Here is a 27,280-nt window from a genome sequence, read left to right as displayed (position 1 = left end):
TCTATTACTTTCATATTAATAAAGCAGCCATTTACTTCTAGTGAGAGGTTTATTTATCATTTTATTGCCTTTAATGTACTCTGTAATCAGGGGTTTAGTCAGTCTCAAATACAGCCATACATCACAAATGCCTAAATGAGCCATGCTTAAAATGACCCCAGCTTAAACAAGCCAGCCAAACGGGTTATCTAGTGTTGACATAATGCTGACTTTCATACATTGTTAACCTTGTTGATTTTCTGTGCTGCATGTACACCTTATACTTTTTCAAACTAAATTCATCTTCCATGTATGGAAGGCCATGAGCTGTTGTTATAATTGTCTGGATTGTTTTCTGGAGGTAACAAGTTGATTATTTTGTAGTCTCAAGTTAACAACTTTGATAACAATCCAGAAAATTGTAACTACCTCATGGCTTCTCTAGACCTCCATACCCATGTCTGTAGTGGACTGACTTTATGCACTCATTTTGATGTGTTTCTCTGTTCTCAGTATAAAAACCGAAAGCCTGTTGACTCACAACACAAGGGATGTAACAATACAATGTATTATAGCAGATTGTATTGTAGCCTATTGTATTGTACTCTATCATAAAGTATAAAGTGTCATTGTATTATTGTACTGTGTCTAGCGTGTTAACTTCTGGCTACTGTGCTAACTTGGGGCTAACATAGTAGCTTGTGGTCATTATAAAGCACAGCTTGAGTCATTAAACTGAATATTCTACTAAGCCGTGAATGGAAATATTAAAGAGGAATTTCACCTCTTTAAGGTTTTGGCATAAATTGACATAAAAAAATGGCAAAAATGTAAATAAAGTCATTCAAAATGGTTTGATGTGAAATTCTAGAGGCAGAACTGCTCATTTTGGTGCTCTCTCTCTCTCACAGAACGTTATTACATGAAATGGTTGAGAATGCATTTCCTGATGCCTGAGTTCTGAGTTGAGGTTTTGGCCTAAAATGTTTTTTAATAGCTATTCATGGTGGAGGTTATGTCGCAAAATAGTCCCCAGAGAAACGACAGTGTATCTGATTGACCTCTTTTCTTACCATTATCAGCATTGCTTAAAAACCTACACATGTAGAGTGACATGTGGTCTTTGATAGTGAAAAAAATGTACAAAAACGTATTTGTGTCATATTTGCTTTGCTCTTTCTGTTTCTGGTTTGACTTTCTATCTTACAATAATCGTGTATTTTCTTTAGATTTGTCATTCTTAAATATATCAAACGAATGTTTTCTTTAAAGAATTGATCACAGAAATTTGTGCTTATGATTTTGGCAACTTTCATTGTGAAAAAAATCTGAATATATCTGAATATATATCAAAATATCAGAAAGAAATAGGTAATTATTTTAGGTCAAACGTTTTATAAAAGTCCTTGTTTTGGAATAAAAGTTTGAAAGTATAATTAACGTTACAGTTCAAAACCTTGACATACTGCTGCTGTTTCCGCTCTTCTAACAGCCAGAAAGGGGCTTCCATGGATGCAGCAGAGAGACGTTAGAGCTGAAAAGTGCTGGAGTGTTTGCGTAAAGCAGAGTAGACAAAGGATACAGCCCCACCCAGTTAAAAAGACTGCCTTCTAGTTTCAGTTCTGACTCACCGTTTAGTCACCCAAGGGGTACGAGCAAACCACAATAACAACAAAACATTGCCCTGGCAACCTATCATACAGAATATTCACTGACATGTTGGTTTCGTGTTTTGAATATGACACACACAGACAGTGGTGCCCGTGTTTAATAATGAGGGAAGTATCTGCAGCTGGCATTTCATAGATTTAAAGCAGCTTTGCTGTTTCAGGTTTATTTTGGGAACGAGAAGCTTGTCTTAGTTCAGTGAATTTAAGCTTGAAAACAAGACTGCAGCTTCTAGCCAGAGTGAGTTTTACGGTAAAAGAGAGTGTGTGAATAGTGTTTGAATTAAAAAGGGTGTATCTGAAGAATGTATTTTAGAGCATACACAGGATAAGGTGGAGCACCTAGATGCCTTCTTAAGCCTTCTTAAGTGGTGTTAATGTTGCACCTTTACATTGATCTGAGAGCAGTTTAACCATTTTTAAATTAGGGGTCTCAAACTATCGGCCCATGAGACAGCTTCTTATAGCATGATGCATACTTACAATGAATACTTAAGTCATCGTCATCATTATCATCGTCGTTAACCGTTCAGTCTAGATAAGCTTGCAGTAGCAGTTGAGAGAGCAGAGAATCCCAGACGATCCTGTCCACTGCAGCTTCCTCCAGCTCATTCCTGGGGACCCCAAGACGCTCCCAGGCCAACTTGGAGATATAAACCCTCCAGCGGGTCCTAGGACGACCCTGGGGTCTTGTCCTGGTAGGCCGTGCCTGGTACACCCCCACGGGGAGGCGTCCAGGGTGCATCTGTATCAGATGCCCGAACCACATCAGCTGGTTCCTCTCAATGCGGAGGAGTAGCGGCTCTACTCTGAGCTCCTCCCGGAAGACCGAGCTCCTCACTCTATCGAATAGAGTGTAGCAGCCACCATTCGAAGAAAGCTTATTTCCACCACTTGTATTCGCGATCTTGTTCTTTCAGTCATTACCCACAGCTCATGACCATAGGTGAGGGTCGGGATGTAGACCGACCGGTAAACAGAGAGCTATGCCTTATGGCTCAGTTCCCTCTTCACCCCTGCAGTCCGGTACAGTGACTGCATTAAGTCAAATACACACATCCTTTAATTTTTTTTTTATGCTGTAAAAATGACATCTTATGGGTACCTAACCAAATCTATGTACATTAAGGGTGGGAAATATGACAGTATTTTATCGGGCTTGTGATACACCACAATATGCTTTTCTGAGAATATTGTGGATGCCATCAGTACCTAAAGAACACTGAAGTGCATATTTTATTACAAACAGACCATAATTAGTCCTGTTTAATTGAATTCAGTCATGCGCAGCATGTGAAACATACAAGACAAATCAATATGTTCATAGATTTTGATTGTAGCTTTTAAACGTGGCCTTTGTTACGACCCTCGGTTTAGTCTAGGGGATAGGAGGTGCAAACATGAGGCAGGTATGGAAAATGTTGTGGAAGAAGAGAAGTGATTTAAACACAAGAGACTTTAAGCTGGAAATCCATCACATACACTCTATAACATATACAAGGTGGACAGTTCAACATTGTCAAGCATACAAAGTTTCAATGTCAGCCTTTCTAGAAACCAGAAAAACCAGGTTGGTTCTTTCCTGGGGAAAACGGCCACGGACAACCAGGACCAAATAATCTACCTGACCCTACTCTAAACAAATAAGATATCTCCTCTAACTGAAAACTAAACAAAACATAAATACATATGCGGCACCACCATCCTACCTAGTGTGTCTAACAAATGGCTTCCTAAATGTTGGTAGAGTATAGGTGCCCAAACTAGCCTGCATGTTTCCAGGCCTGAACTCATCAAGGACACTTCACAGGATTACCAACAGGGCTGACAAAGAATTTCATCTAAGCTCTTAGTTATGCAAAATATTGCTGCCATCTTGTCTCCGCAGGTGCTTAAAGCCGAAGCTCCTCCTCTTCCACTTCTGTTGTTCCTCCTGATTAGTTGCCTGAGTAGAACGTAAGCCACCAATGGATCGTAGGGCACACTGTAACAAAGAGAATCAACCAGACAGCACATAAAACACATGTGCTATGGCATATAACATCCCTCTAATCTGTTTTTGTCTGTTCCAATTTATCAAACATCAGAAAAGCTAAATTACATGATGCATATATGTAGCATAAAAGTGACTTTGTGTGTTGATTTTAAGCCATATCGCCCACCCCTAATATATGTCAATATAAATAATATATTAAATACAAGAACAGAGCATGGCAGGCAAGAGGAACCATTCAAATGAAAACCTGACGCAGCATGAATGCTGCACATTGAATTTAGCCTTAGGTGTAATTCAGAAGGATAATTAAAGGAGAATTCCACAGATTCTTGACAGTTTCTGCATAATTAACTGGGTAAGATGTAAACAAAGTCATTCAGAGTGGTCTGATGTGACCTTTTATGTTGTAGAGAAACATGGATCAGAATTGTTCACATTGGTGGTAATAGGAACCAAAAGTCTAAAGAGTTCAGTGCCTCTAATGACTCCCTCACAGAAAGTTCTTACATGCAGTGATTGCAGATGCATTGCCTGACATTTGAGACATTGTTTTATGATAGTTTTAAGATCAGATTTACCTAAAATTGACATTTTTAAAAGCTATTCATGGCAAAGGAGTACATGTAAGCTGTTATATGGCCAAATAGTCCCAAAATACAACTTTTTTTTTACAATTTACTACTGTTTTACCATTGATCAGATTTTCACAAAAAGGGGTTCAATGTGGTTCCAAAACATGTTTTTCCACTAGTAGATAGCAGAACCATTTTTGCTGATGCATTAATTTCTCCTTTAAGGAACTGTATGTAACAAGTTCTCCATCATTGATTTGCATATGGTTTATTTTATAATTATTTGAAAAGCCACTTACTGACTGAGCTTTTTTGTTTTGCATTGGAGGTGATAAAAAACAGGGACCCCATTGTCTACAATGCAAACATAACTATTTTATTTACTATCCTAAACATCCTAAAAATCATTGAACAAATAGGTTTTCTATAGGTTTTCCAGTAACGTATTGGTTATCTTTATGCATAAGAACATTCTGTGAGAGAGTCATTAGAGACATAAAAAGCTTCAGATGTCTGGTTCCTATCTGACTTAGTATGTTTCTTGGGAGCGGAGAATCACATAGCAAACCCCCCTGAATGACATCTTGATGATAGAACTATCATCATGCCGAAATTTTAAAAAATGGGTAGGACTCCCCTTTAAGAGTGTCACCCACCTCTTTTACAAAGACAGCCAGCCACAGTGGAGTTGGACTGAGAACCTTGAGTCATCTGTTTTTGGTTTGTTGAATGTCTGTGTTTTATGGACCTGCAAGAAAATAATGGTGCAATGTTTTTTCCATGCTGAACACTTTGGAAGCCTGAGACTTACTTCAGTTGATTATTAGCAGTCGCATTAACTGTGAAATCACCACACCGGCTGCTGTTAATTATTATGTATTAATTAGGTGCTTGACTTGAAATATTATGTGTACTTCTAAAGCTATTTGTGACAGTAAGTGAGATCTGAAAATATACTATACTCTCACAAATGAAGTTTCCTTAATGAGTTCTGGCTTGGATATACATTTCACAGAAAAAAAAACATTTATTTGGTTTCAAACTTTTACATTATGTGGAGGTTCTTTAAACTTTAAACACTTAAACATTTTTCACACATCCATTGAAAGGTTCTTTAGAGAACTACCAGTGGTTCTACCAGTGGCATCACTCCAAAGAACCTTTCTGGGCACCTCTGAAGCTGTTTTCTGCTTGAAGTCATGATGTTTGTTTTAGTCATAATGTTTGAGTCATAATGTATCAGTTCTATGAAGAAAAACTCTGCTATTGTTTACTTGCTTGATCAATGAAAATCCAGTTCGCCTCCAGATTTGTAAATCATACGCATTTGAATCAAAATATATTCCACTAATGTTGCTGAAGATGAAATGTACAGTTCAACTGAGTAACCTCCTCCATATAAGCAGTGGCTGCTCTGAAAAGGGGCTTACACATTGTATATGAAACAATAAATAAAGATCACTGTATTGAGAGTTCTTGTTTATAAATATGACACCACTAGTGTCTTCTGTCTGTTTCAAAATACTGTGATACATGCTGTGTGTTGTAAGAATGTCTTGGAACTATTGTGATATTTTTGCTACATCACCCATTCACCCATGGGCTACAGTCATGATTATTCATGTAAAATCCAATCACAAAGGCAGACCTCCCTCCAGTATTATAGCTATGTTGGTGTACAGTAGAACATCTCATAAAAAAATAAATATTTGTTAGAGAACGGCTCTGCCTGGCACTGCAGGGCTCTCTAAATCCAAAATAGTGGAAACTCCTTACTTGCATTAGAGACTTTATGTTACAACATGCAAGTCTCTGAAATATTGTATGAACTTGTATGGGCAGTGATAAAGGTTTGACCTACTGTTTTGATTTCACTGTCATGAGGCTGTTAAATAGTGCACTTCTGCCATACGTCATGTGACAGCTGTCAGAAGCCTCTGAACGGTTTTTATTAGTGAAGTTATCTTGGCAGTTAAAACATTGCTATTCTTCTGTCTCTCCTTTTGCAGATCTTAATCTTTTTGATGCTTTAGGTAAGTTACAACAGCTTTTTCTATTACTTATTCATTTCCGGGTGGTAATGAAACATTATGTACTGCTTAATTTCACTGGGGTGGCCAGATTGCTTCTTCAGTTCCCAGCCAAAACCTGCCAAAATGCATGAAAAACTGACATCAAAAACAGTCTAATGTCATTTTGACCATAATATGAAATAAACAATAGCAATAAACAATAAACAAGTGTGTCTATCACTGCTACCAAGAACCAAAAGCTTTTTTGATGTAATATTTAATATTTCTACCAAACTGATCCAATACAAATTAATTTTAAACTTTGCAAGAATTGTCTGAGAATTGATAATGGATGCTTTTCTAGGCCTGTATGATGTCCTGCTTTTTAAAATGTTTTTATATTATTAGCATAATCTTAATCATGACCCTTTTCTTTAAAGAGCCTGAACCGGTTCCAACTAAACCAGGTACACTTCTTTATACACATCATTCATTCATTCATTCATTCATTCATTCATTTATTCATGAGCACTATATTTTCTTATATGCTTTATAGCTGATTATTTTGACTTTTTAATCTGTTTAAGCAGCAATAATCAGTAGAGTTTAAACAGTTCAGGCAGTTTTGTCCTCCAGTTAACTTACTTTTGAAATTAATATATTTTATTTGCATGAAAATGGTGTTAACATTTAAATCAAGTAAATTTAGTGCAGCACTTTTTCAGCACATGTTATTTCTGCAGTATTTGGCAGAACATACAGTTATATGTAAAGGTTGAACACCCCTGGTCAAGCAACGTTTTGTTGATGTCCTAAGTTAACTTACATATGGTGTTTTTTCTGAAAATGTAGTGTGTAATTTCTGTATATTTGTTGAGAAAAAAATGTCAATTGCGCTATAACTTTTGCACATGCCACAGTTTATGTTTTGTTTTTTCTAAGTATGTTAAATGCCATGCATACCATTTTTAACAGCTCTACCACCAGCCATAAAATATTATTATTTATAAAATATGATTTCTATTGTATTCCTTGTAGTTGTATTTCTTTTGTTTGTGTTTATGCTGCTTGCTGCTTGCCTTGTCCATACTGAACTATCATGTGCTGTTATTGATGTTTTACATTGACTGCTATAATATCATACAAGTAACAATTACTGTTCCCACAGCCCAAAAGCCTCCCAAGTCCGGAGGAGATGGTGAGGCCACATGCACACTTATTGATACACGTGTGCACACAATGTCTCTTTATTCAGACTGATATACAGTCCTATGGAAAGGTTTAAACACCCCTGGACAATGTACCAGAATTAAAAAATGAACAGAATTATTAAATGAGTCCTCTGAGGACACAGAATTAATGTACTTTTCCCAGCACTTCAGTCACGATAACTTCACTCAGCAGGAACACCAACATTACAATATCACGATAAGAGTCCCACATAATTCTGTACAATGGAAGTTTAAATATCTATTGAACACTCTGCATTCATTCTACCACTGATGATAATATGATAGTTGAAAAAATAATAGGACACTTCTTTCGTGCATTTTTCAACCAGCCCTATGTGGATAGGCCCACCTAGCTAGTGGCCCCTAGGTAATCTGAGTCGGAGATCCCTGCTTTAAATGATTTTAGTTCAGATTTAGTAATGATATTTGCTCCTAGATCAGCATTATGTGTCACATTGTTGTGATGTGTAAATGAGGTGAGACAGTTGATAAAACTGCAGAGCTAACCTGCTAAACAGCCTTGTGGTAAACGTTACCTAACAAGTTCAGGTCACCATGAAAGGAATTAAAGCAGCACTGCTGCAAATAGTGCTGACAGCAATGGTTCTTAGCTCAAGGGATCAGATTTTGTGTGTACACTCTTCACAAAAAGGGGTTCTATGTGGTTCCAAAACATATTTTTCCACTAGTAGATAGTAGAACCATTTTTGCTGCTGCATTAATTTCTCCTTTAAGGAACTGTATGTAACAAGTTCTCCATCATTGAGAAGAACCATATAAACATGCAAAAATATCTGTCTATCTATCTATCTATCTATCTATCTATCTATCTATCTATCTATCTATCTATCTATCTATCTATCTATCTATCTATCTATCTATCTATCCAGTATTATAGCTATATTTCCATACGTCATGTGACAGCTTTCAGAAGCCTCTGAACGGTTTTTATTAGTGAAGTTATCTTGGCAGTTAAAACATTGCTATTCTTCTGTCTCTCCTTTTGCAGATCTTAATCTTTTTGATGCTTTAGGTAAGTTACAACAGCTTTTTCTATTACCTTAAGCTTGAGTGCTTAATCTTTTTTATATGTACTTGGTGTTGTATTTTATTTAGGGGGCAGTGATCTACATTCACAGTTTGCCTGCTCTGCACACCATCACACAGAACCTTGTGGAGTGAGATATTGGATTATCGCTGTCATTCAAGAGTTTTCTTTGAAGCTGACGAAGCATAATCTGTGTCAGCTGATGTAACAGAATAGGCGGTTAGTGTTCTCCTCCAGACGTTTGGAGCTGCCCGATGACATGTGTTAGCAGCAGTTTGAAAATATGCGGCAGTGCTTTATGTGTCTCAGAGAAACCCTGTGTTAGCCTTCACCCTCCCAGCTTGGATATCTGGCAAGTAGGTGGGACTTGGACGTGACTAATTTAGAGAGAAGAAGTGAGTAAAAAAAGTAGAAGCTGACAGCATTTCCAGGTGGTAATGAAACATTATGTACCGCTTAATTTCTCTGGGGTGGCCAGATTGCTTCTTCAGTTCCCAGCCAAAACCTGCCAAAATGCATGAAAAACTGACATCAAAAACAGTCTAATGTCATTTTGACCATAATATGAAATAAACAATAGCAATAAACAATAAACAAAGTGTGTCTATCACTGCTACCAAGAACCAAAAGCTTTTTTGATGTAATATTTAATATTTCTACCAAACTGATCCAATACAAATTAATTTTAAACTTTGCAAGAATTGTCTGAGAATTGATAATGGATGCTTTTCTAGGCCTGTATGATGTCCTGCTTTTTAAAATGTTTTTATATTATTAGCATAATCTTAATCATGATCCTTTTCTTTAAAGAGCCTGAACCGGTTCCAACTAAACCAGGTAAACTTCTTTATACACATCATTCATTCATTCATTCATTCATTCATTCATTCATTTATTCATGAGCACTATATTTTCTTATATGCTTTATAGCTGATTATTTTGACTTTTTAATCTGTTTAAGCAGCAATAATCAGTAGAGTTTAAACAGTTCAGGCAGTTTTGTCCTCCAGTTAACTTACTTTTGAAATTAATATATTTTATTTGCATGAAAATGGTGTTAACATTTAAATCAAGTAAATTTAGTGCAGCACTTTTTCAGCACATGTTATTTCTGCAGTATTTGGCAGAACATACAGTTATATGTAAAGGTTGAACACCCCTGGTCAAGCAACGTTTTGTTGATGTCCTAAGTTAACTTACATATGGTGTTTTTTCTGAAAATGTAGTGTGTAATTTCTGTATATTTGTTGAGAAAAAAATGTCAATTGTGCTATAACTTTTGCACATGCCACAGTTTATGTTTTGTTTTTTCTAAGTATGTTAAATGCCATGCATACCATTTTTAACAGCTCTACCACCAGCCATAAAATATTATTATTTATAAAATATGATTTCTATTGTATTCCTTGTAGTTGTATTTCTTTTGTTTGTGTTTATGCTGCTTGCTGCTTGCCTTGTCCATACTGAACTATCATGTGCTGTTATTGATGTTTTACATTGACTGCTATAATATCATACAAGTAACAATTACTGTTCCCACAGCCCAAAAGCCTCCCAAGTCCGGAGGAGATGGTGAGGCCACATGCACACTTATTGATACACGTGTGCACACAATGTCTCTTTATTCAGACTGATATACAGTCCTATGGAAAGGTTTAAACACCCCTGGACAAATGACATGCTTTGTTGATTTTCAAAGAAAATCAGTTTCTCCACAAGAAATAAACTTAATTGTAGCATTTTTCTGCAGTTTTTTACATGATTTCTGTTTGCCGGGTTTAATGTGTTGAAGAAGAAAAAAAAAAACAGAACATAGGTGTCATAACTTTTGCACAGGCCACATGGTAAGCTTTATTTTTTTTCCCAATATGCAGCCAATAAAAAGTAACTGTAGATTAAAACATTAAAATTGTGTAGAAACTGAATTAAATTGATTTCATTTAGAAAATCAACAAAGCATAATTTGATTATGGTCATCCAAACTTTTGCATAGACATATACATTTATGTTTTTTCTGACAACATCTGGCTTTGCTTGCCCTTTACCCTTCAATGTGCTCACCACTGCGTCATGCAAATAGTATAATGAAAATAGAATTCTTAGGGCAGGCATAAAAACACTAAGCCCACAGTTTTGGTAAAAAGTACTTTGAATAGATTTGTACCATTTAAAGGAATAGTTCACTGAGAGAGGCCAATGAATGAAAACAAGCAGGACCAGTTATGATAGTTTAGCACTGGTATATATGGTGCAGCATTTTGTGATGATTATATGATACAGAGCAATATATATATATATATATATATATATATATATATATATATATATATATATATATATATATATAACTTGTATAGCAATAGCAACAGCACGCGCTTTGAGGGCGCATAACTATATAACTATAACTATAAACACATGCAGGTTGGGGTGCAAACAGAAAAAATGTGTGCAGAGAGGCCAGTTCTAAACCTCAAAGCAACCTAATACTGTTTTTAAACTTTAACAACAAAACCTAACTTTACAATAATAAAGAATTCAACACAAAAAAATAGATTTTTTTTTATAGATTTACTTTCATGGTACAAAAACTAAAGATTTACGAATGGCTTGTTGACCAAAGGCATGTTCTGCCTTTTTTACAAGCACAAAATAGACGTTATATTTTTGCCCCACATTAAAGATAAAGTTTTTAAATGCACTTTTTCCCCTATATGGCTACCATGTCAGAGAAAATGGCAACACAATGTTTATTTTTGTGGTTATCACTAAGTTACATCTTATCTAGTAGATGAATATGATATGACAAGCAAAGTAACTTAATCAAAACACCTACGATTATGGTGGCACAGGAGGTATGGTCCATAAAAAACAAAGAGATTTTATCTGCTAGTTAAATTTCCTTTGCAGTATCCAGTAGGATTTGATATATTGGATAATGAGCATTTGATTCAGAGTTTGTTTACTGGCTTTGTGTTTGATTGACAGGTGATTTCAACATCTTAGATGCCTTTGATGTGGGTACGGACACCTCTGTTTTGTTCATGTTTGTGAGTGTATGCAGGTTTGTTTATGTCTCTGTTTGATTGTGTGTGAGAGAGTTTGCCTATGTGTGCTAAATTGGTTTAAAAAGATAATTAATGTGTTGAAATGTTCGATTTTCTTGTAGACCCAAAGAAACCAGCTGGAGGTAAAACACAGACACACACACATGCGCACATACTGCCGTGACTGACAGAGGGTCTTTCCAGACCGTGTGTGTTTATTTATAAAACGACAATTATAGCGCGAAGACGGTGCCAGTGAATAAGACTCCCCACATGGACAAACAGCCATATGACCTTTACATCTAAAAAACACCTTCCATTCAGTTCTGTCTTCAGTGCTCGAGTGTTCAGCAGCATAAGAATCAGGATATTAATTTAATATTTAAATTATTTATAATGAGAAGAAAAATCGGAATGAAAACAATATTTTTAACACACTTATATTGTCTATTCCTACAGATCCAAAGAAACCAGTAGCTCCACCCAAACATGGAGGTATAAACACTTCGTTCTTTGTGTGTGTGTGTGTGTGTGTGTGTGTGCACTTCATTGTCTATTTTATCAGCTTCACTTAATGTTTAGCTGCACTTTGTAGTTCTACAATTACAGACTGTAGTCCATCAGTTTTTTCAATTATTATAAATGATTATAGATAGAAGTAATTACATTTATATAGTACATGTATAGTACTGTATATACATCTTATTACATACAGGTACTTAAATGTATGTAATGCACATAGGACATGATTATTATCACATACAGTCAATTTATATATATATATATATATAATTGGAATTCATAGTGTGTGTATGCTCCAGTACTCCTTTGTGTTCAGTATTGTCATTATAGCTGTTGGCAATCCAGTAATGTGTTCCATTGCTTTAGGAGATGCATTGAGTGATTCAGACTTGGGTGATGTGGCTAATAATGATTACAAGCCTGATCCCAGCCGAAAGGGCAGTGGAGGTGGGCACTCATCTTTCTTTTTTGCATTCGTTTTTGAGTCTACATTATTGTGTTCTTATAATCAAGATCAATAAGCACTGGAGCAGCAAAACGTACTCAATGTTCATTGCAAACTCCTGTTACATAATATAATTGGATATTTGTGGAAAAGTCTGCTCTCTTTCATGAATCAAAACCAAATGTACGGCGATTTTGCGCCACAAGAGGTTAGGAGGACTAGAAGAAAGAAAGAACAGAAAGACAGAAATCCATGGTTACAACAGTAAATGACTGCCACATGTTGAGCTGATGAATCGCATTCGGGGTGCCGCCCTATTCAAGTGAACTTGAATAACCTTTTACGAAAGCAGGGAGGAGTCTGTCTCAATTTACCACTCACAGGCAAATCCAGTCCATTTGAATACTACAAAGCAGAAACCCTTCCAAAAAGGCAACGTGATGTTTTTCAGTTGCTGCCTACACCCCTCTGTATCAAAGCTGATTATACAGTTTTCAAATTACACAAACACTAATGCTCAAAAGTTTGAGATCAGCTTGTTCAGTAATAATAATGTGGTCGCAAATAACTATAAATTATTGTAATCTACTAGTTCCGTGCAGCATCACATAACTTGCGTGTGTTGTTTATTCTGGACATTGTATTTTTTCTTCACTGAGGTCTAAAAAGTATTAAAAAGCATCAAATTAGATTATTTAAATTGTGTATTAGGGAATCTTAACAGTATTGACAGAAAAAACAAACATTGGACAGATGTTTAGATCTGACCAGTATTTTAAACTAATCTATTAATTATAATTAATTATAATCTGATTCGTTTTACTAGAGGAGTTCTGGGAATGTCATTTGTAAGAGACTCAACTGGTTGATTCCTATGGGATAAAGTATCTGTGTAATTTCCCCAAATGACCTCAGATACACCTGAAACACCATAGCTCACTTCAGCTTTAAGATTAGATTTAAAGATTAAACTAAGGATAGAATAGCATTAGGTCAGTAAATGGGGCTCATTTAACTTAACAAATGTCACCCTACAGTCGTATGCAAAAGTTTGGGCACCCCAGTCAAATTAAATTTAGTTGATTTTCTAAATGAAAATAAATCAACACATGCTGTATAGAGAACAGACCTCTCAGAGAACTCTCACTACTCTTTTTAATGTTTGAAAGACTTATTTTAATGTTTACTTTATATGCTGAATTTAAAATACTGGAAAAATAAAACAGTAGTGCCAATGAAGAGAAATTGTGCAATAAAATACCAAATTTAAGTGTGTTATTTTCATTTAAAAGTAAACGACACATGTAATTTAACAGTGTTCAAATGTTTGCAAATGACTGTATGCACTCTGGGCCCTTGTATAGGTAACAAACCTCTGAGTTCATCACTGTTGCCATACATTTGATTGTCAAAGTCAACAGTCATAGAGAATGTGTATATTAAATGTCCTATATATACTTGAACCTGTGAAAAAAAAACTACATCTAACTGTACATCTTTATTTTTTTTATTAGAAATGGTTTTTTTTTGTTTCAGAGCAGCGGCAGATCAAAAATAATCCTACCTCCATGTTTTGGGTGAAAATGCTTTGAAATATATTGAAGATGTGTTTGGAATTCCATGGGTGATTAGTATTTTGTGTGTCTGTGTGTTTGTGTGTTTGTGTAGATCCAGGGCGTGCTGCTGACTCATCCTACGACTCCAGTGGTAAATATTAAATTACCTGATTAGAATGCAGTGCTATGCTGCACAGATTGAAATTTAATTTACTAGTCATTTTTAAGTAGTTAGCTGATATCTCAGTTTGCTTATTCTGTTCTTTTGTTTAGGTGGTGATGGAGAAGCTCAAGGTAAATACCCAAAACTTTTGTCTGTTTTTTAGAATGTCTTCTGTGTCTGATGAAAATGAAAAATTGAAACAGACTGATTGTCAGATCAAATTTTATCTTGTTTTTTTTTTTTTTTTAGTTTTTAACTGTATGTTAGGGCTGGCATCAGCAATACTTTGCAGGCTTTGTAACCCTTCCGTTCAAAAACGGCTTATATGAGTAACTTGTATCACAGAAGGAAAGTGTGTGAAGAATTGAAATGATTGCTTCATCATATTGTTTTAGTATAGATTTAGTTTTAGTTGTTTTAAGTTTAGTTGTTTTTTTTTTTTTCTATCAATCTGTTTTATTTGGCTAGATTGCCTTTTTTTAATCTTAACTTATCTTCATCATGGAAAGCAGCACTAAGGGTGACATCCAGGCCAGGTTAAGCTGGCTGACTGAGTTTTACTCAGTCAAAGCTGTGTTTAGTTAAAGTCATATCCAGGTTGAAGGTAGTGATAGCTGGGTTTAGATCAGTCATAGATGGTTTAGCTCAGTCATGTGACCTCAGCTTCTTGAGTTGCTGGCTAGAGTGGCTTATAGACTACTAAACAGAGAGCTAAATACCAGTGTACTGAACAAAGGAAGAACTCTTAATAGAAATTGATGTAACAATTAAAATAAAGTAAATTTGGACCATTTCTGTTTTTATAGTGATCATGACATTTTAACACAATTTGTTGAAATTTTCAAATTTTGCAAAAACATCAAAAAGTACAAATAAAGATACTTTGGAGATGGATGGATGGATGGATGGATTGATTGATTCCTTTTATTGCCACACACCATGTTGGTATTGAATTACACTGTACAAGCGTACAATCTAAAACATACAATAAACAGCTTACAGTATAATATACAGTATACATTGAGCATTGAGGAACATGGCAAATTGCACAGTGATTTCATCAGAGCATTCTTAAAGTGGCTGGAAATCTTATGGACAGAGTATAATGAGACGCTTTTCAGAAGAAGTAACCTAATCGCAGTAGGAAAAAGATATTATATGTATATGGTATTTGTAAATAAAATCTGTATATACAACTGTCCAAGCGTTTGAAATCACTGTTTTCAATATAAACATATAGTAGTTGGTAATAAATTTATAAAATAAGTAGAACATGATTACACTAGTCCAATGCAGCTTCACGGGTTTCAAATTAGACTGTAAGCTAGAAAGCTTTAAAAAAGGGAAAAAAAATTCAGATGGTTCCAGAGTGAAGTACGTTGAAAACAATTATATATTGGTGTGGTTGGAAGAAAACCTTGTATCTCCAAAATGCTAACTTTACAGGAGAAGGAAAAAACCTACTTTCATTTAAATGTAAGTCAATGGAACCAGACTTTATATATATGCGTGTGTGTGTGTGTATATATATATATATATATATATATATATATATATATATATATATATATATATATATATATATATACACACACAGTTCATGTATTTTTGTTATTACTGTGTATAAAATAATAAAGATAAATAAATGTATAGGATAGTTGTTTTGATGGTCTTCAGACTAGTATTAATTTTTAATGAATTCAGATCTAAGTACTGTCCTGAGTTGAATATGTCAGAAGCACTGCTGTGTCTTTGTAAGTTTGGAAGGAAAAGTAATTAATGTCCCTTTGCGTTCAGTAACCTTACTCACCAGACTGAGTGACAATGCTAGCTATTTTGTGTGAAAATGTTTCCGTGGGAACTGTTTTGCTGGAATGTGTCACTGTCCATACGCCTCTCCCAGTAGAGTTAGCTCAGCTATGTTAGTAGCACAGTATGACTGTTTCTGATAGCAGGAAGCTCAGTACAATGTGGTTGATTCAACTTTAGCAATGCTATCATGCTACTGGCATCATTCACCAAAGACAGTGTAAAAATGTAAGGCTATAGGCCTGTTTGAACAGGCATAGGATTAATACAGAGAGAATTATGCTTGCAGTAAAAAAGGGAAAGTAAATAAAAGTAACTAAAGAAAGTAATAACATGACCTGACGCATGGGCCTACATACAGATCACAGAGGATTTATGGGGTTAAATTGTTTGAGCTGTGTGGCTTGCAGTGATTTGCTTACTGATCTTTACAGAATGTGCTGCCTAAATTGTAACTGACTTGTAGGCGGACAGTTTGGACCGACTGCTGTGGAAGGGTGTGGTGATGGGTGATAAGAGTTTATCGAAGTAGGCAGAAGTCCGAATATGCACTGTGGCCCCCCAGATTGAAGTGTAAACTAGTCTTAATTTTTAATGAATTCAGATCTAACAGTAACTAACAGTAGGGGCAGGACCTGAAACCGCGCATTTACACTCAAGACAACAAGTCAGTAGTGCAATGAGTCGTTTGTGCTCCTTGTGTATACAGTTGTATGCAGAAGTTTGGGCAGCCCTGGTGAAATTACACGTTTTGTTGATTTTATAAGTGAAAATAAGTTTACATTTTCTACAGAGACACACTGGAATATGGCATTTTTCTGCAATTTTTACCGCATGATTTCTATTTCTTGCTAAATTAAACATATTTTAAAAAAAAAGGCAATTCAAGGCAATTTTTTATATAGCACCATTCATACACTACAGTCATTCAAAGTGCTTTACTTTTTTTTTTAAAGTTATTTAGAAAGTAAAGTAGAAAAGAATATAATTTTAATTAATTATTACTAATTAATTAAATTAGGATAAGTAAAAATCTAATTCATAATTCAAATTTAAAATAGGATAAAAATTATCTGAGAGTTCTGCTCCCCTCATATCACTGCAACAAATAAATATGCTGGTCCTATACCACTGGTCAGTCTATACTGTACTGGTAGCCAGTGTAAGGATTTAAGAACAGGGGTGATGTTCTCCCTTCTTTTACTCCTAGGAAGACTCTGGCAGCTGCATTCTGAATCAGCTAAAGCTGTTTGTCTTTTTTGGGAGACCAGTTAGGAGACCATTACAGTACTCAATCCTGCTAGAAATAAAGGCGAGGATGAAATTAGAGTAGTCAGAAAATCTCTGATCTTTTTTATGTTAAAATGCTGATTAAGTAACTGCTTTGAAACGACTGCTAAAACTAAGATCGGAGTCCGTGACACCAAGGTTACATACTAGTCTCATAAAATATAAAATGTGCCTTTACTTTTTCAAAGGCAGCGTATGTTTTATTGAAATGTTCAGAAGTGTGTTCTCTTTTCACTTCAACATCAACAAAACATGTAACTTGACAGTCAACTGTACTGCACTTTTTACTATTATTTTACTATTGTTTTTAGTGTTATTCTTATATTTTCTATTTTTTTATTCTAAGATTATATTAAGATTATATTTGGTGAATGGAGTAACAGCAAAGTAAGAATTTCACTGTACAGTGTAACTGCCTGTTTCTGCTGTGCATATGACAATAAAACTCGAATCTTGAATTGGGCAATGAACATAGGGCGTTCACACTTTTGCGTATGACTGTATGTGTGTATGTGACTTTAACAAAGCAAAGCTGCTCTTTGTGAAAAATGCAGTTTCTATGACTAAAGTGTCTCATAACTCTGATGTAATCCTGAGTCTGACAGACAGAAGACATTAGTCTAATGTTCTCGTGCTGCAGCCTTGAAAAAAAAGAAAAAGTGTTTTTTGGGGTAATTTCATTTCATAGAAGAACCACTTTTGGTTCCCCAAAGAACCTGTTAATGGATAGTTCTTCATGGAAAAGTTTAAAGAACCTCCTCATAAAGTAAATGTTCTATACTAGTTAAATGTTGCATTGATTGAAATGTGTACATCGGTTCCATGTGAACAAAAAACATTGCATCAGGACATTTACAAAAATAAGTAAAATGATTGACAGTAATTGTGTTATGTAATATATTTCATTCTTGTGAATCCAATGTACATATACACATTTGAACCAAGTAAATTCAGAGCAACAGTTTTTTTTCCTTATAGAACCCAAGACAAAAACCATTTAAGAACATTTAATTTTAGTATTTTTGGTTGACTTCAACACAGTTTTAGAACCTTTTCGTTCGTGTTCAGTCAGTTTGATCTGATGTGCCGGCGGTCTTGCTGCATTCTGCATGGTTTTACTAGATTTGATGGCTTGGTTTCAATTGGCTGTCCATCGTGTTAGAGGCCATGACCTAAATCTCTGCTTCGATATCCTGTCGTTGCAGACCTAGACCAGCAGTGGCTGAAGCTCCTGAAGTTGCTAGGAGATAACATTCCAGAAGGCCTCCATGCCTGGATTGCCAACTCTAAACAAGTAGTAATGTCCCTTCTAGAAAGGGTGCTGGAACTCCTGGAGCTAGCAGAGAAAAAGAACCAGTCCTAAATGACTTGTTGATCACTTTTCTTTTTTCTTTTTTCAGCTAGATGTTGAGCTACTGTTTGGTTACTGTAGGTGGCAGGTTGGTTTGGCTAGGTGTTATAAACATTCCTATTTTATTCTGTTTACAAAGTAGCTCTGTCAACTAGCTAAGATGCTAACTGCACATGCTAGTGCATTTGTGGTATGAGGTTATTTTGTTGTCATATTTGCCATATGAAGGGTGTGAGATGTTACTTTAAGCTTTTTTATCTAGTAAGTTATCTTTTATATGAATTTGACAGCAGATGCACATTGTCTGGACCCCTCTCTCCCAATGGGTTTAATTCATCAACTGTTCTTAAGAAGAAATTTCTTGACATTCACCAGTGCTTTGTTATTTGGGATTTGTTCTTAGGTAAGAACAGAATTTATACACTCAACAGCACAAAGGTGTGGACTGTTCTGTGATTTAAAAACACGCCATGAATCTGACGTAGACTTTGTCTTAGGACCTTCCTCAATAACAAAAAAGGTCCATACTTGTCCTCTCTCTCCACCCTTTTCTCTTCCATTTCCTCTTCTTTGTTTCCTTCCTCCTCATTTCCATTTACCTTTCTTATCAGTAAAGTGAACAGCTTTTACGTCATAATAGATATCTGCTAACAGCGTGCTAGGGCTGTTGTTCCAGTGCCTTTGGTGTCGCATTTAGGCAGAACCAGTTTCTCCCCTGTGGTTTTATGGTATGGAGGTTTCCCCCTGGGGCACTGTTGGAACATTCCTCTCCCAAATTCTCTGCTGCCTGTTCTGCTCTGCCCTCTTCCTCAGTGCTACTGCATTTCCTTACTTAAACTGCAGCACAGTTTCTGTTCAGATGTAAACAGCTTAGGTTAGAGCAGGATTGAGGACGGAGGTCTGTGGTTTTTTTGTCTTATGTTGTCTTCTGGGCAGGTTTTTGTCCTCTTTTTTTTGTAACTCTCTTCTGTTCTGTGTTTGTGCTAAATGTGCTTACAAATGTGAAGAGGTCAGAAACTTGGAGCTTTTTTTGTTGGCCTGAAACATAACTGCTATAAACATCACAAGAACGATCTTATCGGTCATAAAATTACCACAGAGGATGAGGACTGAAGTATTTTTGCTATAGGCGTAGTTTTGTGTTCTCTGTCCCTGGTTAGTTAATTGTTTCTAGCATGCATCTCTTAAAAAGCTAATCGGTTTCCCTCAACTACTACTACCAACACCGCGAACAGTGGCCTTTTTATTTAAATACTGCAAATATAAATATATCAGAGCATGATTTAGTGTGCTACATAAGCATGTTTTTGGCTTGGTTTTGTCTTTGTAGCGTCCCTCTATCCCTGTTTAGTCAAAAGTGTTTCTGTATGTTTTGTGTTCTTGGTGACGGCGTCTCTTGGTTGTATACTAACTCAAAGCTCCTGAGAGGCTACTCAGTTTTGAGCTTTGTTTTGGTTTGTTTACTTGTTTACTTACCCTCTTCAATTGCTTACAGACATTGCTAACAGTGGTCTTCTGGCTTTTAGAATGACCACAGAGCATGAATTAGGGTCAGAGTTTGCTTCATGTAGGCATGTGGGGTCTTCTTTGTGGGGATCTTTCTTGCATATCCATCCGTTTTGTCAAAACTGTCTGTATTTTCTTTCTTTATGCTAAAAGTGTCTCCTGGTAGTTTGCTAACCCAAAGCTCTTGAGAGACTGATTTTAGCCCTGAGACATGTCTTGTCATAACAAGCTTACCTTCAGTCTATAACTGACACTCGGGTAGGCCTGAGAGAGTCCATGCCAGAACACATAGCATGCATTCAGCCCACACATAGCATGCGCTTAGCCCGCAGGGAAGAGATCAAACTGAGCCAGAGAGAAATGAAGTCTGCATGTGTTCCTCAATTCCAGTGGAAGCCTGCTTATTTTTGGAGATGAGAGAGAAGTTTTATTCGAGAGGGGGGTCTTTATGTTTCTGCAGTGTTTGATGTTTGCAATATTTGGCTCTTGGAATACTATTTTGTTTTGAATGGACAATTTTGTATTCTCTGTTTGTTGCTGATGTTTTTTTCCATTTGTTTATTTTTTTCATTGGAAGCCTCGGTTGTTCCTCTTCTGTGGTGGCGGCTCACTTTTTCCACATTAAATGTGCAAAAGTGTTTTGCTGAGAGATCCTCAGTATAGCTGTTCATGCTCCTGTGTCCCCTTTAATAAAGTCATAGTGAAAGGTGAAACCATTTTGGGCTCCTTCATTGGTCAGGCCAGAGCTGTTTACTAATTTCTAAGCAGATCTTACTGGTAACATGGCATTTTCAGAACGTGTGAGTGTGATTGTATGACTCAGTGGCCTCCTCTGCCTCAGGCTGTGTAAGAAAAATGAACTGACAACAGTTTTATTGTCTTTTTTATTTTAAGTTTAAGATATAATTTGGATCCTGCTTTTTTGTTTTGGGGAACAGTATGGCGCACACACTGACTTAGAATATTAACCTACTGTGTCAAAATGACTTATTCTCTCAGAATATTCACTTCCCAAAACACCTACTTACTTTCTTGATGTGATGGGGAGCGATGAGGCAGAAGCATGTGCTGAGATAAGCGACTTTTATTGTTGGCAAATCCAAAATCAAGACAGTCCAGGGTCATAGAGCCAATGCAAACAGATCGGGGTGCAGACATGATAAACAACACAGAACCTCAAACAAAACCAAACATGAGAATACAATACATACATCCAACCAACAAACAAAGACCAATGAAAACTAGGGGCAAACACAGGGCTTAAATAATCACATGGATGATGAGGGACAGGTGGGAAACAGGTGAAATGAATCAGGGGCGGAGTCACTAAACAAGGGGGCTGGACCAAAAAAACAAAAACAAAACAAAACAAAGAAAACAGTGGACTATCAAAAGGTAAACAAAAAGCACATGGGGGAGTGGGAGGAGCCAAGCATGACGCTTGAAATGTAATAGTTTGTTTCTAAGAAAACAAGTTGTTTTAAGACATTCAGTCAGTAGTTGACTGTAGTAGTTAAATATTCATGATCTTGATATGTAAAGTTAATATTTTGAGAAATGTAGTAATTATTTTGAGATTTTACCTCAATGTTTTGCATGTGATTTCAGAGATTAGAGTATAGATCACTGTAAATGTGTAGTTTATTTTGGGTCAACCTTCAACTGCATCTAGGACCTAGGTTAAAATTGTCATGATTCTTTATATAGCTCATGATAGGTTAGGTTTAGAGAATGGTGATTCCAGGTCAAGATAACGGGGCATGTCAGGGATTCTCCCACATCTGGGTGTCAACAAACCATTGTTTTGTATGCATGGTTGCCATGTGTACTGTAAACATAGCTTCTCCTTTAAGCAATATGGTAGGCCTCAAATATCAGTCATCCTGTGTGATTAATACTATAGTACCAGATGTTAAGGATGAGCAATGTGACAAAATTTTAACTTCACAATACTTTGAACAAATTGAAAAAACTATATTATTAAATTATGATGATAAAATATGACATAGGGGATGTCATCCAAACAGATGTTTGTTACAATGCAGTTTATGTGGTTATGCACTGGTCGTTGTCGTCGATAAACAAACACTGATGATACACCATGATACGCTTGAAAAAGTGCAACGTGATGTCATTCAACAAGACAACAATAACATACTGTATAACACACCCTTAGAACATGTTCTTTTGAGGTCAAGTACCTAAGAATATAATAATCTACAACACTTTGTCTTCTATAATATTTCTGTAGCACTGTTTGTTAGTCATCTATAATACTTATAATATTACCCCATAGTAACTGTAGTCATTGTCTGAATTCACTATATGACTCTAGGAATCTTGGAAAAAATTGTGTAGTATTCCTGTTGCTCTTCTTCATAAGGACTGGATTTGGTACAGTTCACTGGAGGATACATGTCTGACTAAGGAACTTTGTCATGTCTCTGTCTTTTTTTATTCACTGTAGTTGTGACTCACCTGTCTAAAACATAGACTCTCCTTTCCCTAGAATGAAGGCCTACATGTCCAGGCAATAGATGCCGTTGAGTGAAAGCCACTGACTTTTCAGTCACATAGCTCCAATATGGGTGTTGCAAACTACACTGTAACTCACCAACTTGCCGCTTGTGTTTTCCTGTTGATCACCTTCCTTTCAAGAGGAAGGAAATTCCTGTGCTACACTGACACCTAGTGGTGAAAAGACATAATGCTTTTTCTAACTTTTAACTTTTAAATATTCCTCTAACTTTTGCACTTAGATAAGATAAAGGGGCCACATCCTACATTTTGTCTCACATTTCTTTGCATATTTTTAAGGCCCACTATGTTGTTTGGTTTAGTTCATACACCAAAACATCATTTTTGACCATGTAAATGGCCTTGGTTTTAACTGGCTGGTCTCTTTTGTGCCTCATTCAAAAAGTGATTTATGCTGAAAGAGTAGACTAAGCTGCTGTATGCTGACTAGATAAATGTGTTAGTTGTTCTTTCATTCCAAAAAAACAAAAAAACCTGTAGTTTAGTTCCCCCATACGGGCTGTTTGGCCAGGGAAGTGAACGGTACGTCTTGAAGCTTTGAAAATGTTTAAATATTACATCAATCAGGATATAAAAGGATCTCTGTATTGTGAAAGACTTTTTCTGTAATTGTGTCCCTGTTTGTCGTGTAGGAGGCGCACAAAGTGGTCAGATGGCCGGCATCATCAGCGCAGTGGGGGTGGCTATACTTGGCGCCGCCTCAAGCTACTTTGCTTACCAGAAGAAGAAGCTCTGCTTCAAGATTCAAGGAGGTGGGTGATGCCTATAGAGACGTGAATACATGAGACAGATCCTTAAAGCAATACTTTATACTTCCAGGCATTTTTCAACCTAAACCTTATCTGCTGGGTCAATATTATGCAGCTGACTATCATGGGTGATCATTTGGACAGTTTTCTCTGTGTTTAGTAAAAGACCAGAACAATCAGTGACTTGAAAGTCACTTATAATACTATTCGGTGGGCAGCTACTTTTCCAGTGGGCCTATTGGCTCCATAAATTATTTGTTTCTAAGCCTGAATCGCAAATGGTTCCATATCCATTATATAATGCGTCACAAAAACATAGCTTTTGTAATCAAATGTACTTTTTAAAAGCTCCTTTAAGATCTCTATGAACGTTTACTTCCAAGTTTCTGTGTTTGTTTTGATGCACCATTAGCGCCTCTAGTGGTGCCAGTGTGTAATCACAGCTGCCATGTGGCAGACAGTGTCGGATTACAAAGCCCCAGAAAGCTGGGGCCTCAACAGGTGGCTCTGTGGCGCAATGGATAGCGCATTGGACTTCTAAGTGACACTTAGTGAAGTGATTCAAAGGTTGTGGGTTCGAGTCCCACCAGAGTCGAGGTTTTTAATCAAACGCACAATGAGTACAATGAGCAACTGAAAAGACTCAAGGTTAATAGAGGGGACCTCTCATGTGGCATAGTCAGGAACTTCATTCATGCATTTCTTTTTATTGTGTGTGTTTTCTGCAGGAACTGACCCTGAGAGTGGCGTGAACCACTCTGGCACACAGTCTGAACCCCAAGGTAAATCAACTTACATCTACATATTGTAGAATTCAATTCAGAATTACTAATCATTCATTCATTGATTAATCATTCATAATTATTTATGTTTTAGATAAGATTGGATAATGGCTGGATGAGAATCATGCCCTCAAAATGAGAAATTAGACCATAAACTCATTCAAATGATTAATATACTTAATAGTTTACTGTTTAGTAGCAAATACAAATGCATTCGTACAGAATTTACTACTAAATTAATGTAAATTAATTATACTGCTCTGCAATTTACCATGGAATATTCACTATCCAGAGCTGATGGTATGTTTTTTTATCTTTAATTTTTAAAAATTAAAATTACATTTTATTATTGTCTTATTTTAATTATAAATTCTATTGAAAGTCAATATAAATATACATATAGCTTTGTGTTAATGATCCCGTTGCCCTTTACACTGTGTAAATTTCAAGATGAATGGACTAAAAGAAATGATGCAAAATGACTTGGAAAAGGTCTGATTCCACTGACTTACATCAATATTAAAGTATGTTTCTCCAGAAGTTACATGTTTTATTGTGACTGCAGCAATATATAGATTATATGTTATTTTTACTATATTCTTACTTTTTTATTTCTGCAGTTTTCAGTAACCTTCTGAAATCGTCCTAACTCCTTCAGAGGTGCATCTTCTAAATGCATGTACAGACAGCTGAGGCCTAAGGACTATATGATTCTCGTATGTCACGAGTTTGAAGTTTGATGTGTTTTAATGATTTTATTTGTCTTTGATGTTTGTATTTTGTTTGTTCATCTTTGCTTTGTCATTTGATTGATTTCTTTTTCTTTTTAGTCGTGTGAATTGTTTTGGATTGATTTTTTCAACATGTGTATTGAAAATTTACCTAAAGGATCGCTTTAAAACTTGAACTGCGATATTCTCGAACGTTAATGAGAATATATAGTTAAACAGACATTTATTAATATTAGTATGTTCATGTTTTCTTGGTAGTATTGAGAAGATGTCATTGGCACTTTAACTGAAAGGAAGCAGAGCAAATGAGTCATATACATATACACACATATATATAGATAGATAGATAGATAGATAGATAGATAGATATATATAGTACAAATAGCTGATGTCTGTTTTTATAATGGAAAACTCTGGCTGCTTTTCTGTGCATAAGTATAACAGGTGTGGTATATAACAGTGTACTCTGTTAAGTTACAATACTTTGCAAAAGTCTTAAGCAGGTAAGAAAACTTTAGCTGGGCAGTGAGTGTGTTTTTGCCAGTAAAACACTATATTACATTAGAATAATGTTTTTAATATGCTGCTTGAATGAATACAGTCAGAAGAACACAGGTGGGTTCCTGACTTCTCGCTGCACTCCAACTATCACAAGGATTTGTTTAATTACATCAGTAGTACACCCGATTTAATTTAATCCCTTAAATGTCCAGACCTGCCGGTGGGTCCAAAATTTTATTACACACTTCATAACCACAGAACAGTTCAGTCAATTTGCATTGAAGTCCCTGTAATTACTGAATAATCGGCCAAAGTATGTAATATGTCTGGGATTTTAAGGGGTTAATGAAGGTTTGATTAGCTGAATCTTGCAGTGCATTGTAACTCTAAATACTGAGCTGCCTCTACGTGAGCTTTGGAAATGGTTACGCTCACACATAATATCAATGTATTGTTTAGTAATCTATATTGTTTTTATAATATTTGTGTTTATTGAGCACTAATAAACACTTACTGCTCAGGTAATGACTTTACATACCCTTTTTCTTAGACTTTTGCAAATGACTGTGTATTTATATGTATTTTTCACCAGGCAACCTTGATCATTAGATGCCTCTTTCTACACATGTTGTAATAGTAAAATGAAAAGTTTAGCTCATTTGGTTCAACTATGACCTTTCAAATATTTACATTTACAATGTTTAGAATTATAATGTTTGGATGCTGTAACCAATGTAAAATAGAATGAGTGATGAATGTTGCTGTATTGGATACTGTGTATGTAGGAATTTTACAGTGCCTTTGTTAACACAGCAGTGAATGTTTTAAATGCTTCCTTTATTTCATGCATATTTTCTTAAATTACAATATAGTTTCTAGCTGACGTGGGGGTAATGTATACTCTAGCATTTTTTCATTGTTTTTTGACAGTTCTAATTAGACTTTTTGTTTTAACACTGTAGGTGACTATAAGTAATGACATATCACTAACGGTTGTGTATTTGACTAAGCAATATACAGGTATATTGACTACACTTATATGAACATTTGTATCAATTTGTTTTCTGCTTTTTTGATAAGAAATGCAACTGACCTTTTCCATTGTATATGCTAATGAAGAATGTGCTTCACTTTCTGCATCATGCAGTCCCTGATTTTAAAGGAAATGCTTTTGATTGAATTGTAAATATTCAGTTTAGGCTAATTTCTCTCTTTGGAATCAAGCTGATTAAGATTGCTTAGCTAGAGTTTCCCAGCACAATGACAAATGGATAGTTTATGGTTCAAGCCTCTATTTGTATGTACCCAATGCAGATTTTGCCTAGTGATACATTGTTTAAGTGCCCTTCACTTGATGTTGTTAAGGATGAAACCGAATAAAACCACCGACCATTATGGGATGACTAACCATAATGTGAACACCCATGTAGTGTACTGAATTTCATATGCATCATTTTATACACATATACTTACATACTGTAACTTTGGGGAAGCCCCCTTTTATTTATTTATTTTTTTCTAAAAAATGATGGGACCAAATTTAACCTGGGACAGTGAAGTCTTGGGTTTTAATTCCTGCAGAGACATTTATGTAGGGGTTGGGATCACTCATATTAGGTTACTTTAGCCGCACCCCTGCATTTTAGAGCCGGACGTGAGTCTGCATTCCTGTCCCTCATGACCACATGGTGAGCGGTTAGATCCCACTGTTTGGAAGTAAATGTCTGAAAATGAGTGTGTTCTCAAAATGAGGTACTCCTCTGTATGATTTCTATTGAGAGCAGTAG

At 35.8% G+C, this 27,280-nt stretch overlaps 1 protein-coding gene and 1 non-coding gene across 4 annotated transcripts in view; both read left to right on the top strand.

The window, feature by feature from the left end:
• cd99 (CD99 molecule) overlaps positions 1 to 26,918 on the top strand; it is a 34,012-nt gene extending 7,094 nt beyond the window's left edge. Inside the window, exons 2-16 of one of the 3 annotated variants that reach the window (XM_017715090.2) lie at positions 6,224 to 6,247; positions 6,667 to 6,693; positions 7,395 to 7,424; positions 8,468 to 8,491; positions 9,317 to 9,343; positions 10,049 to 10,078; positions 11,492 to 11,524; positions 11,673 to 11,693; positions 12,010 to 12,045; positions 12,439 to 12,519; positions 14,186 to 14,224; positions 14,347 to 14,367; positions 23,363 to 23,482; positions 24,208 to 24,261; positions 24,882 to 26,918. In XM_017715090.2, the coding sequence (XP_017570579.1) occupies positions 6,224 to 6,247; positions 6,667 to 6,693; positions 7,395 to 7,424; positions 8,468 to 8,491; positions 9,317 to 9,343; positions 10,049 to 10,078; positions 11,492 to 11,524; positions 11,673 to 11,693; positions 12,010 to 12,045; positions 12,439 to 12,519; positions 14,186 to 14,224; positions 14,347 to 14,367; positions 23,363 to 23,482; positions 24,208 to 24,261; positions 24,882 to 24,910 (596 nt within the window). In that variant the 3' untranslated portion in view covers positions 24,911 to 26,918. Of the gene's footprint in view, positions 1 to 6,223; positions 6,248 to 6,666; positions 6,694 to 7,394; positions 7,425 to 8,467; positions 8,492 to 9,316; positions 9,344 to 10,048; positions 10,079 to 11,491; positions 11,525 to 11,672; positions 11,694 to 12,009; positions 12,046 to 12,438; positions 12,520 to 14,185; positions 14,225 to 14,346; positions 14,368 to 18,540; positions 20,906 to 23,362; positions 23,483 to 24,207; positions 24,262 to 24,881 lie in introns of those variants that run through there. The other 2 variants (XM_017715091.2, XM_017715092.2) reach the window with 2 other exon arrangements.
• On the top strand, positions 23,983 to 24,074 carry trnar-ucu. Its single transcript is given in 2 exon segments — positions 23,983 to 24,019; positions 24,039 to 24,074. It is a non-coding gene; the product is annotated as a tRNA-Arg (tRNA).
• Positions 26,919 to 27,280: the final 362 nt, after the last annotated feature.

The sequence above is a fragment of the Pygocentrus nattereri genome, chromosome 12 (genome assembly GCF_015220715.1).
Source record: "Pygocentrus nattereri isolate fPygNat1 chromosome 12, fPygNat1.pri, whole genome shotgun sequence".
NCBI lineage: Eukaryota > Metazoa > Chordata > Actinopteri > Characiformes > Serrasalmidae > Pygocentrus > Pygocentrus nattereri.
This window is presented reverse-complemented; position numbering and strand designations above follow the sequence as displayed.